At 31.6% G+C, this 18,097-nt stretch overlaps 2 protein-coding genes across 2 annotated transcripts; one reads left to right on the forward strand and one right to left on the reverse strand.

Moving 5' to 3' along the window:
• Positions 1–1,703: 1,703 nt before the first annotated feature.
• Positions 1,704–7,568, reverse strand: LOC148279707 (putative methylthioribulose-1-phosphate dehydratase). Its single transcript, XM_088229562.1, has 6 exons — positions 7,150–7,568; positions 6,975–7,069; positions 6,723–6,836; positions 4,128–4,281; positions 3,590–3,792; positions 1,704–2,711 (listed from the first exon to the last, which is right to left on the reverse strand). Exons 1-6 carry the CDS (start codon positions 7,168–7,170, stop codon positions 2,621–2,623), a joined length of 678 nt encoding a protein of 225 aa, XP_088085688.1. The 5' UTR covers positions 7,171–7,568; the 3' UTR covers positions 1,704–2,620.
• LOC148279708 (zinc finger C4H2 domain-containing protein) lies at positions 7,265–18,097 on the forward strand. Its single transcript, XM_088229561.1, has 5 exons — positions 7,265–7,643; positions 9,429–9,600; positions 13,830–14,008; positions 15,378–15,575; positions 17,712–18,097. Exons 1-5 carry the CDS (start codon positions 7,585–7,587, stop codon positions 17,836–17,838), a joined length of 735 nt encoding a protein of 244 aa, XP_088085687.1. The 5' UTR covers positions 7,265–7,584; the 3' UTR covers positions 17,839–18,097.

Here is an 18,097-nt window from a genome sequence, read left to right on the forward strand (position 1 = left end):
GCAATCACCCTTCCATTTCTGACTATATTTTATGGTGCGTTTGACGTTTAGTGCCTAATCAGTGACGTATATTACGTAGACACGCCCTATGGAGTAAAATATTTTTAAAAGTAGTGACACGAAAACGTACCCATAGTTACTAAGTTTGGTTATATATTATACCGGGGATGCATTTAACGAACATGTACGTGCTACTAAAAATCGAAGGATACTCATTTTTGAAATACAAAAAAGCTTGTAATTTAATGTAAACAATCAACATTCGTTTTTGGTGGATCCAAATCACATCCATTCCTTCAATTCCTTTTAATTTCACCTCATTTGTTTATTTTCGCTGGATTTTGGGGAATGCTAAAATAGTATTAAATCACGTTTATTAAAATTTAAAAACGTATGCATATCAGTGCATCCCTGTAACTAACAAGTGATTCGCAATTACGCCAATAGGCGTAGTTTGACGTTTACGAAAAATAATATTTATTATTTTAATCTTTGTTAATCATTCATGAACAAATATTTACCAATAAAAAGACAGACAATTCAATGTTTATCCGAAAGATTTTTACACGCTTTCATGACACAAGCAGGCATTTTGGTTTCGGTTCTAAACGTCACGCCCGGCTGGCGGTCGAAGAACGACTAAATACGCGTTTTTGAGGGCTTAGGGCATGTCTATGTGTATTAATATGTCAATGTTAGTACCTAGAAGTTAAAAATCGGAATAGTGATAATTTTCAGCACAAATAATAATCAAAATATATTTTTTAAATTTAAAATATTAAATAATCCATACACTCCAACTAAGGATAAAAAAATCGCAACGGGAGGGGACTATAATTAAGGGGCATAAATAATCATTTTAATACTATCGGTACGTTTTATAATATAAATGTTTAATTTTTTAATTGCTAATGGTATAGTTTCTCATTTATATTTATGCTTTAACTTTTATTATTATCAGTATGTTTTCATATTTCTATTTATTTTTAAATTTTTGATATTATTATAATTATATGATTTTTTTAAGCATCATATAATAATAAAAAAACACATGTAAAAATAAGGTCCTGCCTAAACACAATCATTTTCTAGCTTGTCGGGACCTGAAAAAAAAGGCTCCTCTGAACATTTTAAAATTGTCAAATAAATAAATAAAAAGATAAATAAAATAAAGAATTATTGATGTACTTAGATATAAAAAATATGAATAGTTAAATGATTATTGGACACCATTTTATTTTGTAATGATTAATTAACGTCATAAACGAATTGAAAAACAGATATTTACAACAACAAAAAATATCACTGTTTTTATTAATACTTTTGTACCTACATCCATATCTACTAAAAAATAAAAGATTATATGGAACAAGTTTTTGTAATCAGATATTATGTATGTAGTAACAACAACAAGAGAGAGAACATCGTAAAGTCGCCCAGATCAAGAAAAAACATTATATGATTAATTCTTGACCCCAAAGTTAGCTACAGATTACAGCAATACAATGTGCCGTAGGTACTTGGGTTGAGAATTACAAGAGCTAACCGAAACCCTCCGTTACAAGTTTGTTATTAAACTATAATTCAAACTAAAACCAAACCAACAATTTGGAAGCTTAAGGGCTTCTCTAGAAAATTATTACTTACCCTGAGACAATAACACATTTGACAGATTTGACAACTGGGAAAAGAAAAGACGATTATTTTGTTTTTTAAATTCCGCGCTTTTTTTAAATAACTTTATTGTAACCATAGACAAGATGATAGAAAAAAAGGTTAGATTTTTCAATACAAAATGGATGTATTTATGGAAAGGCATTTTGTTACATTTTTTGCTACGCAGTGATTTGTGGTTTGGTATAATCATTTATTTACTATCTTATTTTACATGATACTTTTTTTTATGACCTTCCTCACAGGGCACAATGAGTATTTTTTAAAACTTTATAAAGTTTGTGAAAACTCGCATAAATAACATTTTCACAGTATTACAAGCAAGATCAAATGCATATGAATTTAATTAATAACCTCTGCTTTATGTGTGCGTAATAATATTTTTTCATGTACATAATTCTAGTGTGCCTATGAACACAAACAAAATGTGTATGTTTACTTGGTTCACTGACAGGCACTAACACATTAACATAGGGTTTTTAAACATTTGAACACACTGTAACAATGGACGTTTTTTTCTAGTTTATAACTAAAGAAAAATATTTAAAAGTCATTTACTTCCCTTAAAAAAGATATTGGTAAGACTTGGGGAACCTAATAAAAATAAAAATATCATTTTTTAGGCTTTTTATTTTTTATATTACGATAATCTTAATCTTTGATAGGTATTACCACAATCTATACATTGCTTTGACATAATTTATAGATGACAAATATTAATCCATATTATTACTTAAATAAATGACTTGATATGTAGTTTTGCTACTCATCCCTGTAGTACATATTAAAATAAATGGTACCTCTTGTTAAGTTATACTGAAAAACTTATTATATTGAAAACATATTGAGGTAAAGGTAAACAAGTTACGTATGGTGAAAAAAAATAAACTGTTAATTAGATCCGAATTGATATTTTGCCGCATTGTAAGTTTAAAAATAATATGGTTTATTTAGATTCTTTGGGTTTCGCTTCAGGATCAAGACCAAGCTTTTTCATTTCCACAGCCATCTCAAAAAGGTAATCGTAGCATTCCGACCTAAAAAAATATTTAGTGAAAGTACAATTTTACATCATTTATACGAATAAATAAAAATAAGGAAATTGTTTTCAGAGATATCTGATTAAAAAATGGAACCAAGTAAAATAATTATGGATACAATTATTTATGGAATAGTAGGGTACATTATAAAATCATCAGATTTATGTTGAGAATAGTTTCTGGGTGAAATAAAGAACCATAAAAGGCAATTCTTAATACATTTCTTGGATAGGTACACTTTTTTTTAAATAGGGCAGAGAAAAATACAGGTAAAATAGAACCAGAATCCTGGACGAGTGTTTCCTACTTTTGCTCTCTGTTAAAAATCACAAAAAAGGAAATTGGGAAGAGAAAATTTCACCTCGTAGTGTAATAAAAAACATTAAAAAAAAAAAAAATGTTGTCATTGGAACCACTGGCATACGAGTCTTAAGGTCTTGGGGTGCTATCCTGAATCTTCTCTGGCCCCTAGAGAGTGATAATTTTTGGGGATTTTTATTTTTTGCATGCATTTACAATTTGCTTTTTAATCTGGCCACACAGATGATTAAACAGCAAATAAATATGAACATGCGAATCAAACATGACAATTTACATTTAGAACATTATTGCAACCTTACCAAAAATACTTAATTGGCTGAATTGTTTTTTAAAATTTTTAAACAGTTTTATACATTTAATCATCAGTGTGGCCATCATATGAAGCAAAGCACACATAGAGAACGCTTTCTTAGTGCATATTTACATACTAAATACACGCTAACAAAGCGTTCCATATTTTTTTTTAACTCGTAAGGGGTCGCGTATTTACAAAGGTTGAAAAACACTGCTGCATATTAACAAAGCATTTGGGTCTTTTCTGATTATTTTCTTACATAGTTTTAGCAGCTTGCCAGGTGTCACCCCACACGTAGACCCCGTGCCTGCGAACCAGAATCGCGCTAGTTCCCGGATATTGTTCCAGTGCTAAGGCCATACTTGCAGCTAAATCTTTCTCGAACGGAGTATTCTCTATTATTGGCACTATCAGCTCTTCATCATACCTCAGATATCTGTTTAGTGAACTGTCTTTTATACCCTGAAACAAGACACATTTTTACATTACATTTATTTCATAAAGGTTATAATAACTTATTTGAAATATTTTTTATTTTAGTGTACTATTAATTTTCATTTGGGTTCTTATTATTATTTTATTTTATTAGGTGAACAAGGCAAAAATGTCTTTACGTAAACATATATAGACTGGAACCTCTTTTTACATAGTGGATACATTCCATGCAGAACCGTGTAAAAAAAAAAAATAAAAAAATAACAATTTTTTTTATTTAAACCACCTCAGTTTAGGTCTCGTTTTTCATCATCCCATTAATAGCCTCGTGATAAATACTAAAATTATAAATAGTTAATTACTTTGATCATTTCCTGGTGCGTGATGCGAAACTCCTTCCCAGGCCAGAGTAGAGTAACTCGCACAGCGTGTGGAGAGTGAGTGTGAATTACAGCTCCAGCATTTCTCTCTCGATACGCCAACATAAACAGAGGAGTACACTGGCTCTTTTTCAACCTAAAATGATGTTATTTATGTTTTGTAGATTGATAACACTTTGGTAGAACATAATACAACCAGTTGACATAATTCGATAATTAATACATTTGCGGACACTTCTTCCTCGTAGGATCCCCTCAGCCGACACATCTATCATAGGATCACTTCATATGAACACATATCATAACTTTCTTATTTTAAAATATATTTTACTTCCGATTGGACCGTAGTTGAAGGTTTGAAGAAGAGATGGGCATTTCGATTATTTAAAAGGAGTAACAGTAAGAGTAACCATTTTCCAAATTACCGTAATTCTCGGACCTTAAGACGCACTTTTTTACTCTGAAATTTTAACCAAAAATTGGGGTGCTTCCTATGGTTTGATGCATCTTATCGTCCGAAACATTTTTTTTTCCTAAAAATTTATAGATAAATTTTGGGGTGTGTCTTAGGGTCCGATGCATCTTATCATTCGCAAAATATTGTTTGCTGTTTTAAAATAACTGTTTAATTTTTTTACGACCTTCAGTTTGTAGCAAATCTTATTTGACTAACATACTGGGACACATTTGTTGCTAATTGTTCTTTATAGGGATACAATATCTCTTCCTACCATATTATTACTTCATTTTCACATAGGCTGACGGCTTTACCCATCAGTTTCTAAATAAGAGACACGATTTTCACAGTTTCAGCCGACATAAATGAGAACGTGTTAAGGTGGTGTAAAAAGAGTATATAAAAGGGCATATAATAGAAATGGAAGGAAATACATCCTCGCGGCTTACTTGTTTTTTTTTTTCACACAGTTGGTATTCATTATTAGACTTTTTTACACCCTTGCGTGTACTTATAACTAATAAGGCGTTGAGAGTTATGCGGAAGACGCTGGATAACTCAAGTGAGAAAATGATGTTACACAAAATGTGCATAAACGAGTATGTCTATCGTCTGATAGTGATAACATATATTTTTTATAGTTCTTTGTTACAATTTTAAAAAATAATAAAATGGAGATACAATAAACAATAATGAAATTGTTTTTTTTTATATACTGGATCGCTTTTTATACAAAGAAAATAATCCATCATTATTCCTTACTTTAGTATACGTTTTATAAACGGTATTGCTGGGAAAGTATCCACTGTGTAAAAATGGGATAAAAAATTGTCAAACCAGTTTTTTTTAATATTTTTTTTTTGCTTCTTACGATTTGCCAAACATTTGAATTTTGGAGACGTTTTCAACTGTATGTTGTAAATAATTCACTACCAGAAAACAAAAATAAAGTTGGGGTAGAGCAGGGTTCGAACCTCGGACCTTTGATCCCTGAGCCCGCGATACTAGCCGCTGGACCACAGCCCGGTTCAAGGTTAGTAATAAATAAATTTAGTTGTTTTGGTTTTTCAGAAAGTGATTATGTTTTTCTGGGTTGTGGTTCCATGTGCATTATTCAAAAGTATAGAATGAAAAACATATGGTGTAACAACCCTGTGTAATATGTACCCTAACAGATGGTGATAGGAATATATTGAGGGAGAAAACCTACCTCCACCCGCAGCTGTTATAGAATCCTGGGGGACTCTCTGTCAGCCACGCTATTTTAATAAATTTACTTTTTGTTTACAATTTTTTTTTTCTCCAAATAATTTTAATCAAAATCTAGGGCAGAAAAGTGCGTGCAATCAATAAATATACACAATTTCTCTACCTTAGTCTCCCTCAACGTCTCCGTTACAACTTTATTAAGTTGAAATTGGAGATACTGAACAGTTACCGGGTGTTAGTTTCATCTCTAGTTCTCATTTACCAAAATATTTCAATTTCAGGGCAATTTTCTTTAAGTCATAAATAATAGCATTAGAAAATGGGAGACAAGTTTTGGCAGAGTGTGGATTGAACCTAGGACCTTCTAATCCAGAGTCGGCGATACGACCCACAGGACAACCCATCGTATTGTGATCTAAGGAGTTGAATCCAGAACCCCCATGAACCATTGGGACTGATAGTAAAAAGGATGTTCAATTACAAACAGAATAAGGTAGAGTATGAGTAATTATTTTAAAGACATAATAATATTTAACATATAAGCAAATAATATTTTACAATACTATTTGTGTACAATATTATAAATTCTAAAAAAACACAGAATTTAGGAAAAAAAATATCAAAGCCAACATAAACATAATCACATTACCAGGGCCCCGATTACAATGGGAAGTTAACAGAGTTATCTTCGACTATCTACAGAGAAAAACCAATATTTGTGTACGAAAATGAGTATATTTGCATGAGCATTTGGAGTACCTTTGTCGGTAACCTATAATTGAACATGTTTAGAAGAAAAAATAGACTACTGGACCTTGCAGGTAAAGCTCTGAAGGGGGTACGGATTTTGTGAAATCAACGAACAAAAATATAACATATAAAAGGAAACAAATAAGTGGTGTGTTACATACTTCTTTTCGGGAGGTGGTAGTTCAAGATCTTCATCGTCTATAGTTTGAACGAACATGTCGTCCGGCTTCATTCTTTCTTTTTGTACTCCGGAGGGAGCTATGAAGATCTTTGTGCTACAATAATTGTGGAAATTACTTGCAGAGAATTTTTGGAGGAATTGAAAGTAAATATTTACGTTATTAGGTATATTTTCTGGACATGCATTGTAACACTGGGGAGAAGTAAAACGCGAAAAGATATATATTTTTTACCCAAGTTTGATTGATATTCCACCTCCTGTACCGGTAACCCATCCTAGATGATAAAACTGCTTACATAGTTCAGGAATTAAGACTCGCGGATGTTCCTATCATTAAAAATATAGTTAACATAAAATAACAATTGATTGATAAGTAAAGATGATACTATTGTATAAACCCAAATTACCGGTAGTAAATCACCCATCATCTTGTGGTCGTAAATATAAAAGCCGGGACGTAATTATAAATGGACACAAATATTATAAACACGTTATAACTAAGTAGAGGTCAAATATTTAAATGAGTTTATCGACATATCAAATACAAAGTACGACGAAAACAGATTAGTAAAATAAAATAAACAAAAGAACCAATTTACAAAATTTGACATCTCCCGCTAATTTCATACCATTGATATCTATGGTGAAAACGTCAAAAACTAGAAGGGCAAGAACTTTTATATTATATAATTGGGATAGATATCCAAGTGTAAAAACTTATCAACCTTTTATCGATCTGGCATCTGGCAGCACAATAAAGATTAATGTAATTTTTGTACCATCGTTTTCGTCTAGGGATTTGATCACCAATGTTTTGAGTGAGACTAAAAATTCATAATAATATGACAGCAGTGAATGAAAGAGAAATATATCACAAATTGGAAGCAATGAAAGATATAAGGTAAGTTTCTATATTGTTTTTTTTTATGAAGCTTCGCGGCGTTTACTTGATTTGTGCAAGAGCATCATGGCCGGATAAACATTTTCCTGATTTTTTGTCGAATATTATTTTGCGCCCACCTGTGGACCCATTTGATGTGATTTGGTTATCATTTATCATATTACTTTGAACATTCGGGATTTTTGAAACTTTAATAGTTAGTATATTACCCAGTTTAATGCTCACAATAAATCCATTACTATCCAAAATCATAAACCATAAATACACTGTAGGGGAGCATCGGTTACAGTGGATCACTATTTTTTAAACCTCTGCAGTTCTGAAGTTTATCATTAAATAATGGTCTCTCTGATAAAATCGAAAGAGGCATTCATATCCTTCAAAGTAACGGTTTCAGTTTGACATTTAATAGCCCATTTAATTAGATACTTTTTTTTATTAGTTAAAGATGATCGATCTATTGTGACCCAGAAGTGGGCCAAGATCAACCTTAAGGTTATAGGGGATCAGACTGGAATAAACTGAATTATGCTATTAAAATAAAATAAAAGGTGTTAATGTAAGTAACCAACTGTTTTATATTTCTACTTAATGTAAATTCTATCAGGCTTTGAATATAAAGTATCACATTTTCCATTACGAGTTTATTTGGGATATCGGTTGCAATAATGGTCTTCCCTTCCTGTCTTGATGCTCTTCCTCTTCTCTCTTGAACCTGCCTTTGGCAATTCACAAAACTGAAAATGACTTCCAACTTTTTATTTGTATGAAGAAAAACGATCCTCTGTGGCCCAAGATGAAATGATTCACTGTAATCCAATGACAGTTTTCGTAAATAAATAAAATTAGCAAGCTCCTCTTCCAATAAACTAAAATAGTGTACTTAACCTCCCCGGTGATGTGTAGCTAGTACACATTGCGTCTAATAACTATAATACCCATATACATATTTAGATTTTCAGTATTCCTCCATTACACATTTACGTATCGACTGAAATAATTTGTTATTAAATAACAAGTACTTATAAGCACAAAAAAGCATTTTATCGGAAATCAGGGATAAATTACAAATATCATCAAAAGTATACTCACAGTATACCAATAGCACCTGGCGTTACACGTCCACTACATGTCCAGTCACGTAGTCCAGTACTAGCTACTTAGTAGCTCTCGCAAAGTTGGCGCGGGTGTACGTTTCGCCCGAGTCGTTAGCGATACCCAATTGTTTTATCATGTTTTCAGCAGTTAGATTTGAAATATTATCATCTTTGAATAAGGTTATGGTTAATTAAAGCCATTCCCTATAAATATGCCATTTTTCCCTTTTTAAATCTCTTATTTTTTTAATTTGTAGTGACTACACAGCACCGTAACGCATGGTTGTTTATAGGATAGTGAGGGAAAGGTCAAATATAACAAAGGGAAAAATAGAATCTTTCACATTTTAAACCCATATTAGAACAAAACATTTTTTAAATACTCATAAAAAATAGTTTTGTTCCAGCGTATTGACCGAAGCATCGCAGTATGCCATCCAGCTCTAATTTCATGAAGGATACTAGTGTGGCAGAAGGGGTTATGAAAAAGTGTCAATAAAACAAAAGTGTGTGTGTGTGCGTGTGCGCAATACACAATAAGCTATTGCAAACGGTTTACTGTAACCCGTAATCCACTGTTACCCATGCTACCCTACTTTTTAAATATTATAACACCGATTGAATTGTAATTTTATAATGCGGCATATTCAATCGTTGCCAATAATTACATTACAATATGTATTTTTAGGAATAAAACAATAGCATTGGAGCGCCTGAAAAGAAATATATTAAACGAAGTAAGATCCGGGGATCAAGAAGGAAGATGCCTCGCTCAATACAGAAGAGAGATGGAATTGCTGCAGCAGGAGAAAATGAGTCATGTAGAAGAACTCAGACAAATACACGCAGATATCAATGCGGTAATACTTTTTTAAATATCACGTCTATTATAATATATTACTGCGTAACAAATAGCATTCTTGTTCAGGGCCATTGTTTATTGGTTCGATTGAGGAAAATAACAAAGCATAATTAGTCTGAATTCTGTTTTTTTCAAATAAAAACCTAGATTTAAAAATCAATAGATATTTCAACAGATATATATTACTTTTTGAGAAAGGAACATGGAAGTGTGTATTGTCAGGGCTTATGATCTGTTATTATTTAATAAATGATCACTTTTCATGCTGCTTTATTTTCAATTTTATATGCATCATAATATTTATGATGCAGATTTTAGAAAAAAAAAATCCCCTTGATCCAACCAACCATCTATTTGTTGTGATATGTTTTCATGAATACTTAGTTTGTTTTATTATTTACAAAAATGATGTACTCAAATTTGTAACAAATTTACAGCGGAACCTTTATATTTGTCTTTAAATTCCAGAACCCTGGATGAGTATTTTTGACTGGATGGCTAGTCTCAGGTAAAAATAATGAGATCCTGGGTTCGATTCCTGGCAGGGTGGACATGAAATATTGGTTTTTAAGGTGGTTCTACACTGTAATATTGTATTGTTTCTGTACAGTGCCATAGGGCACCACTGAGTGAGTAAACCACTGAGTTTGGAAACGGATATGATGATTATGACATAAAAATAACCAATTATTGTTGACTGCACTCATATTCTAACTAGGAAATTCGATATAAAAGTTGTTTTCTTACACATGGTAAAAATTAGAGCATTTCATTGTAAGGCGAAGTTTCTTAAAAATGTATGAAAAAAAATATTAGAATGAACTACTTCCAATGTTAGTTTTGCGGTTTCCAGAAAGCCAATACACCAATCAGCAAAACTCACCGACTACAACTTGTGACATCACGGGCGGAGTAATTTCAAAATTACAAAACTTACAATAAAAAATCATTGCAATAATACGATACACAAATATCTATATATTTTTTGAATTCTGCTTAGTTAGTTGTTTTATCAAATAAAAAACAGCACCGAACTTCCTCATTAAACTTATATTGAAATCGAATTATGGTTTCTTCATTTTTTGCTGTTGGTATATCTATTTCTTCATAAATTTCAACAGCTTTGTGCATTGAGTCATTTTGAGTTTTTTTGTATTTTTCTAATGGTGGTAGCCTACGTTTATTCTCATATATGAGTGTTCTTGTGTAATTTAGAGTATTTATAGTACAGAGGTATTAGAGAAGCGGTCTTCTACATTTCTTGTTCTATATTAAGTGTTTACAGTTCTCACCAGGTGGTCCATGTTTCTCTTATAGTAAACTGAGTACAAGTCTAACACAAACATTCGAGTCTTTATTGTTAGAACGCTACTATTTATATCATTTTTACTTCATTAAAATTAAACATAGATTATTTGGAAATGTAATCCTTAATTTTCGCAAGTTCAGAGCGATGAAGCTTGGAAAAAAAACTACCTTTTATTTGTAGTTACGTAATCATGGATTAAACATTTTATTTAATTATAAAATAAATAACTGATTACCACATAATACAAACATTCATAGACATGGATAAAACAAAATATTACCGCACCAGTAAGCAGTCCACAGCATGCAGCATATCCAATGTACACATATTTTATTTTTAAAAAGTTACAAAATTATTGCAATGTAAAAGTTGAGTGGTTTTTTAAAAAATACATATTTGTCAATAGACTATCAAACTAAGCAAAATAATTAATTTAAATATATGTATTGCATAATTTTTTATTGATTTGTAATCTATAATTTTTATAAGATTTGTGTTTCGTAATTAAATTGCCTGTAACGTCACGAGTTCAAGTCAGTGAGTTGTTCCGATTGGCTGTTCTAAACAGCTGTTTAATAGAACCTATGATTAAGTTTGTCGCGACAGAGAGGGAAAACATTTTTAAGAAGGGATATTTAAGCCTAGGCATTTACAGGGCTTATGACCCGTCATTGGCTGGTTTAAGTGGCCACTTTACACACTGTAACATTCACCATTCTGCCTATGTTTAAACATCCACATTTTCTCAACTCTTCCATCTGTTGACTTTTGTGAAGTAAATGAGCCGAAACCTTTATCAGTGGGTGAGATTTATCCGGCTAAACCGCTCCCTAGGGAGGAGGTCCAGCCTGTCTGCAAACATTTGGATGTACTCAAAACATTGTAGAACCTACGACCTTTTAAACTAGTTTGTTTTTAATAAAACGTATTTCAATATATTTTTTATACATTTTTGAGAAACAATTTAATTTTTACCGCATGTAAGAAAACAGTCTTTATATCTAATTTCTTGTAGTTTGAACGTCCTCATTGGCAAAGGAGATGCAGTAATGGGCTATTTATTACATTTTTATACAACAATGTGAACTTAAACTATCAACATCGATTATCTTTTACTTTGTGTAAATAACCTTAATTTTCGGTTAAACATCAACTGATTTTGAGTATAATTATACCATTAGTTCTGGCTATGTGGTAGTAAGCTTGAAACTGAAAAGTACAAAAGAAAATTTAAATGTTTGATACACATTTGATTACTTCCAAATATGTATAAAATGTCAACCATTATGGGTCAAAAATAATTTTGATGTTAAAAATATATCAATTATCTTTTTTTCTATTATTTTTTCATATCATATTGTTACCAGTAATTTGAAATGCTGTAAGGGACAAAGTGTAAATTGTTCACAAGAGAAAAAAAGGAAATGAAAAATATTTTTTTTTATCAAAGATCAGATAGATTGTTGAAAGTTCATACAGTAGACACTATTTACAAAATAAATTCTATTATACGAATTTACAAAGAAGAAAAAATAAATGAATTTGAATAAGCCACTCATATACCAAAATAATATCAAATTCCTAAATTCCACACAAGTCGTGGTCAAAATAGTTTTGTTTTCGAAGGAATAAAAAAATTACAATAATTTCCTCAAATTTAAAGAAATTTTTTGAACCCGAGTAAAAACAGCTCTCTATTTTAATTAGTATTACCATATAATTATTTTCTGTTTTTCTTTTTATTTTGCCTACTTCAAAAAAATTCTCATGTATTCGAAATTATGTAACTTGAAATAAAAAAAAATACAGTGACTGGGAATAAGAGGTCAATACAAGATTTGATTGGGTAAAGATACTGCTCTCCCAATTCGCATTACCATTGGCAGATGAATATTCTAAAAAGATATAAGCTTCTGATGTAATTAAATTTAAAAAGAAAACTTTATTGCATCGGAAATAATATTTTATCGACATTTGTTTTGTGGTTGTTTTATTTTTCAACAAGTCAACAACAATCACATGCACTCGCCTATCCCTAGGCTCCATAGATATGGCAATCAGTATGAGGACAAGGCTGATATATTTGGTTCTGGACTTGATAGTTATAAAACGAGTCTGATTTCTTTTTTTCTCTCGCAATATTATTCTTAAACTTTTCTTTATATTTAAAAATGTTTTTCCTTTTTTTGTTTTTTCATATTTATGTATTTATTTCGTTAATATTTTTGGTTGCTTATGTGTATTTACCTACTTGTTACTATTGTTGTAGTTATGCAATTTTATATTTTTTTGTTATGTTTTTATACATGTATTTTTTTTTTCATATTTATGTTCAATATATGTTAAAGGCAATTTATGCCGTTTATGTAAAGTAAATAAATATATTTTTGACGCAAATGTAATTTTTTATGGCATCAGTTATTATATGTGCATACTAGGAAGTTTTTAATCTATCAAAGATTGTGCATGCTTTTGAAAATGAAAGCACAAGTGGCGGATCCTCTTCATCGGTGCTGACAAACTGTTATTCTCTCTCTCTAATATTCCACGCATTTTTATGAGTTCTGTCAAGCATTTAGACAAAATATGTAAATTATGCAGCATAATTCCAACAATTAATGCAGTAAAATGGTGTACAGAGATGCTTTCTATGTTTGTGTGTTTTGTATGAAATTAATTCGGAGTTAGTAAAAATAAATGACACAACTGAGGAAACGATTATTCGAGGAAGGATACATAGAGGTTTCGCTGTATTTACATTTTTTTCCATAATTACTGATTTTAGTTCTGTGTATTTGTGTTTTTTTTTTGGTTTCATGAAAGTATACATACAAACAACAGACTGAGTCTTTATAAGATGTTTATTATTATTGTTGATATTAAAATATATTTCTGAAAAGTATGTACATGAATTGCAGATGGAGACAGTAATCAAACAGACAGAAGAGAGTGTAACTCGCAAGCTGTCGGCGGCACAGAGGCTTCATGAGGACTGGCGCCCCCTTAAGGCGGAGGTGGATTCCCTGAGGCGCCGCTGTCTCGGGCTACAGCGCCTTCCAGATCTCCACGAGGAAGAAGGCAGCCCGGTCACTCCGGAGTAAGTCAAAACTTTAGTCATATTCTCCTATTGGACGTGGATGATTCATATACAAGTCACAAGTTTCTTCCGCCATAGTAAGTGAAAATGTACTAGAACAGTGTTTATAGTGGTGGCCCATTGACGAGTTAAAAAAATCTGGTGACCCCCAGGACCTTAATTCTATAATTAAGCGCATGCATGTAGAGAGTGTGTGTAGAGAGGGCCATTGTAAGATTTATAGATCTTGCTACTGACAGCATGCTTAACCCTTTTCTGAGCAATGTATCCTATAGAATACATATTATGATCTCATTTTTTCTCCTGAACTAAAACAGCATTCTGCTTTATCATATCTTTGTTTGGGATTCTGAAGCCCTTTCAACCATCAAATTTAAAAAAAAATGTTTTTTCATTGTACCAAGAATAGAATTAAAATGTAATTTAAATCGTATAAGATTGACGTCTTCCGGATAAAGAGAAAATAATAATATTTAGGGCTAGTAAGGAAAGCTTTGAAATTATAAGAGACCGTTTGCCACATTTTACCTATGTGAGCTAACATTCTCTTCAATATTGCTTATAAAAACTAACAATAGATGCATGCCTTTATTAGAAAATAGTTTTGATATTTGCGTCTCAAAAATAAAACTACGATTGGACATGTTAAAAATAAATAGGCACAGCCTTTTCACTGAAATTATATTATTTTTAATATAGTGTAGGACCTAAAATCCTTGCTTTTTACTTTTACTCTACTTGCGACCGCGACCCCCAAGCGAGGTTTTCTGACCCACAAACTATATATACGTGAAAAATCTCCAATCTGCACTACTGGCGTCTTGTGATATCTGTCCAGACGAAGTCCTTTGCTTATCAAACAAAGCTTTAATGTCGAGCCTTAAGTTGATCTAAAGTCTAAATCATTAGCAGTTTCAAATCTTCCCACGCACTTGAATTCGGTAATGACCTATCGTAATATTCTTAGTTTTTTTCTTGTGAATATGAAAATATAAATAAAGTCATAACTGGAAACTCTAAACTCTATCCCAAGAAAAACTTTCTTTCTAGGCTGGGCTGGTTTCAGACTGGAATAAATTTGCAAGCTTAGTTGTCCATTCCATTTTGGTTAGCCAGCGTTTGGATGCTATTTTCGTAAGTAATGAAAACATATGATGCGAACAAACTTACAAAACTGCTTCGTTTCGTAAGTTCGTTCGTATCATATGTAGGGGGAACGGAGCGTATAAGGATTTTGATTGCGTTAGCGCGCAATGGATATATGAGATACTAATGAACTGAACAAAATGAATTCCCATTTAAATACAGGCCCAGCAAAATGTGCCTGCGGATAACAAATAATAATAAGATTACAATCGTTTATTTCCAGTCGTTTCCCCTTGGCCAGCAGCAGCACAGTGGCCGCACCCGCGCCGCTGCGCCCCCTGGCCGCCCCCCTGTTCCCAGGGGCGCCGCCCTCCGCGCCCCCTCCGCCCCCCAAGCAGCCCCCGCCCCCTCCCCCTCACCTGCAGCCGCCGCCCCCGGCCTTCAGGTCTGCCGCTGATGATTTTATCACTGTATCGTTGAGGTGTGATATTTATTTTTCAGTTTTATTTTTTTTTTATGTTAAGTTTTTATCTTTTGGGTTTATCTTTATTTATCTAAAAATGTTTTCTATTTAATGTAATTGAGTTTTATACCACTTTTAACTTTTAAAGGACTTCTAAAAAATCCATCTGGAAATGGTGCTATAACATCGTGTTTCATTAAGCAAAAGATGACATGTTTTTAATACAGGTATTTAAAAACAATCATTTTACGCATATGTATACGGTTTAAAAATATGTTTTCTATAATTTGTAAAATAATCATATAATTTTGGCCTGTTATAGCAAAATACGACTTCATTATTTTAAAACATAAGATATATACATCAAGTCTTGTATTTTATGTAGACACTTGTGACATCATAGTCACACCCCACAAGGGTTAAGGCATTGAAAAACATGAAATTGTTTTTATTTTCTTCCAGTTTGTCTCTCTAATAATTTTAATTGTATGAATTGTTACCATATGCTACCTTTTTTCTTTGACTGGGACAATTTTTATCTTTATCTTGATAGTCATAGAAATTTGTAATTTTTTAAGTATCGTTTATTAAATTTTTATGGATAATGTATTAAATTTAATGTCGAAGAGATGTTTTATCAAGATAGGTATCTCAATAGAAAAGGAGATTCTCTTTAAAGAGTTTTGTGAAAGAAGACATAAAAAAAAACATTCATAAAAATTCCAAACAATAATTTTGGCATTTGATAAAATAAATTGAAAAAACTGAAAAAAAAATACGAAAAACTGCCTGGTTGGTAGCTAAATATGTAATAAATTCTCAACAAAATGTCCACAGAGCATTGAAAAAATACCCCTAATTAAATTCAGGACATACTGTTTTATTTAATGTTAATTCAGTTGTTTTCTTCTTCTTACCAGCTCGTTTCTCTCCACTGCTGGATATAGGCCTCTTCCAAATTTTTCTATGTTTTTCTGTCCTCGGCGCTCTGTTTCCACACATGTTCCAGGGATTCGGCGATGTTGTCAGTCCATCTCCTCTGTGGTCCTCCCCACTTTCCCTTTATTTTTGTAGGGTTTCCAATTTAGTATTTATTTTATTTATTTACTATCAGTTGTTTTACATTTATTCTATTTTTATTTGGTTATATTCATTTTAAATCTTGTATTTTTATTTATGTGCTTATTTATACATATATGTATATTATACGTGATAGAGGGATGTCAGGAATCTGGTTTTTTAACGAAGTTAAGCCTTGTTGAAAGTTTAATATGGCGAGGAATTAAAAATAATGAATTTGGATAAAGGGTCCTGTTAAAAAAAGAGAGTTCATTGAAATAATTAATACTTAACGTTGATTTCATATCGTCGATGATACTGCAATACCGTGTAACTATCATTTTTTTTTTCAGGGGAATCTAAAAAGCATTCTGTTAATATATTACTTACAAATTTAATCAATCAAAAATAGCACTGGAGTATCAGAAAATCTATCATTTTGAGTAAAAATCGCAATAATTCAAAACTAACAGCTCTTAGTCCCTATAATGAATTTATTGCAGTAAAACATTTTTGTAAAAAAAAAAAAAATGTTTACACGGTATTGCAGTGTAAACGACGATATATTATTTTGTATTGTATATTATTCAAAGGACACATCCAATACTTTCAATACTTTAGATACTGTAATGTGTACCGACTTTAAAAAAAAACATTTTTTGACATTCATTCTTTGTTTTTATGTAATAGAATTTTTCAAATAGAAAATATAACTTAGATTGTCTATTTTAATGAAGTAATTTATTAATAAACTTTTTTTAAGTAACCTAATAAGTCAGACGTCTGTTGAAAATTCTGTCTATGTTTAAAAAATGTTTATTTTTCAGTTTCTCACATTTCATTTCTTAGAATCTCATTATGTGAATCACATGTTTTTGTTACATTATTTTAAAATAAATATGGTCCTTTAATAGTCTCGTGGAAACTGGAATGGAGATCCGAGACTCTTCCCACTTTTAAAGCGCTTACTATGTAGCTGAACATTGAAATATTTGTCTACATCATAAAAAACCTAATATTGATTTTATTAGCAGTATTGGTGTTTAAATTTTAATTTTGCATAACAGTCCAATAATGCTTTTTTGTTTGAAGCAGACAGCAACCTCCTCCGATGAAATCGTGTTTGTCCTGCCATCAGCAGATTCACCGGAACGCACCCATCTGTCCGCTGTGCAAAGCCAAGAGTCGTTCCAGGAATCCCAAGAAACCCAAGAAAAAATAGTTCCGTCTCTAGTCTGAGTCACCCATATTCTGATACTAAGCATTTTTCTTTGTACTTAATCTTTATTTCTCTGTTAGAACTCCTACACTGAGTTTATTCATATTTTGTAAACATGCATGTTTTGAACGGTAGTAATGAAGAATAATGTCAAATTATATACTGTCGTAGAATACTAAGGAACTGTCTTTGAAACGGGTAATAAACCTATGTCTTTTAAACCCACATTTATTTAAACATGTGTATTTTTCTTCCATACAAA

Source organism: Micrasema longulum, unplaced genomic scaffold (genome assembly GCF_059751315.1).
Source record: "Micrasema longulum isolate JH-2025_06_02 unplaced genomic scaffold, ASM5975131v1 h1tg000678l, whole genome shotgun sequence".
NCBI lineage: Eukaryota > Metazoa > Arthropoda > Insecta > Trichoptera > Brachycentridae > Micrasema > Micrasema longulum.

Excerpts from the sequence above, each read along its gene's own strand:
- LOC148279707 (XM_088229562.1), bottom strand. The coding sequence starts at position 7,170 with ATGATGGGTGATTTACTACCG. Across the intron at positions 4,282-6,722 it reads CTACCACCTCCCGAAAAGAA|GTTGAAAAAGAGCCAGTGTA; the intron begins GTATGTAACACA and ends ACATCATTTTAG. Across the intron at positions 2,712-3,589 it reads TGGCAAGCTGCTAAAACTAT|GTCGGAATGCTACGATTACC; the intron begins GTAAGAAAATAA and ends ATATTTTTTTAG.
- LOC148279708 (XM_088229561.1), top strand. The coding sequence starts at position 7,585 with ATGACAGCAGTGAATGAAAGAGAAATATATCACAAATTGGAAGCAATG. Across the intron at positions 7,644-9,428 it reads GAAGCAATGAAAGATATAAG|GAATAAAACAATAGCATTGG; the intron begins GTAAGTTTCTAT and ends ATGTATTTTTAG. Across the intron at positions 9,601-13,829 it reads TACACGCAGATATCAATGCG|ATGGAGACAGTAATCAAACA; the intron begins GTAATACTTTTT and ends CATGAATTGCAG.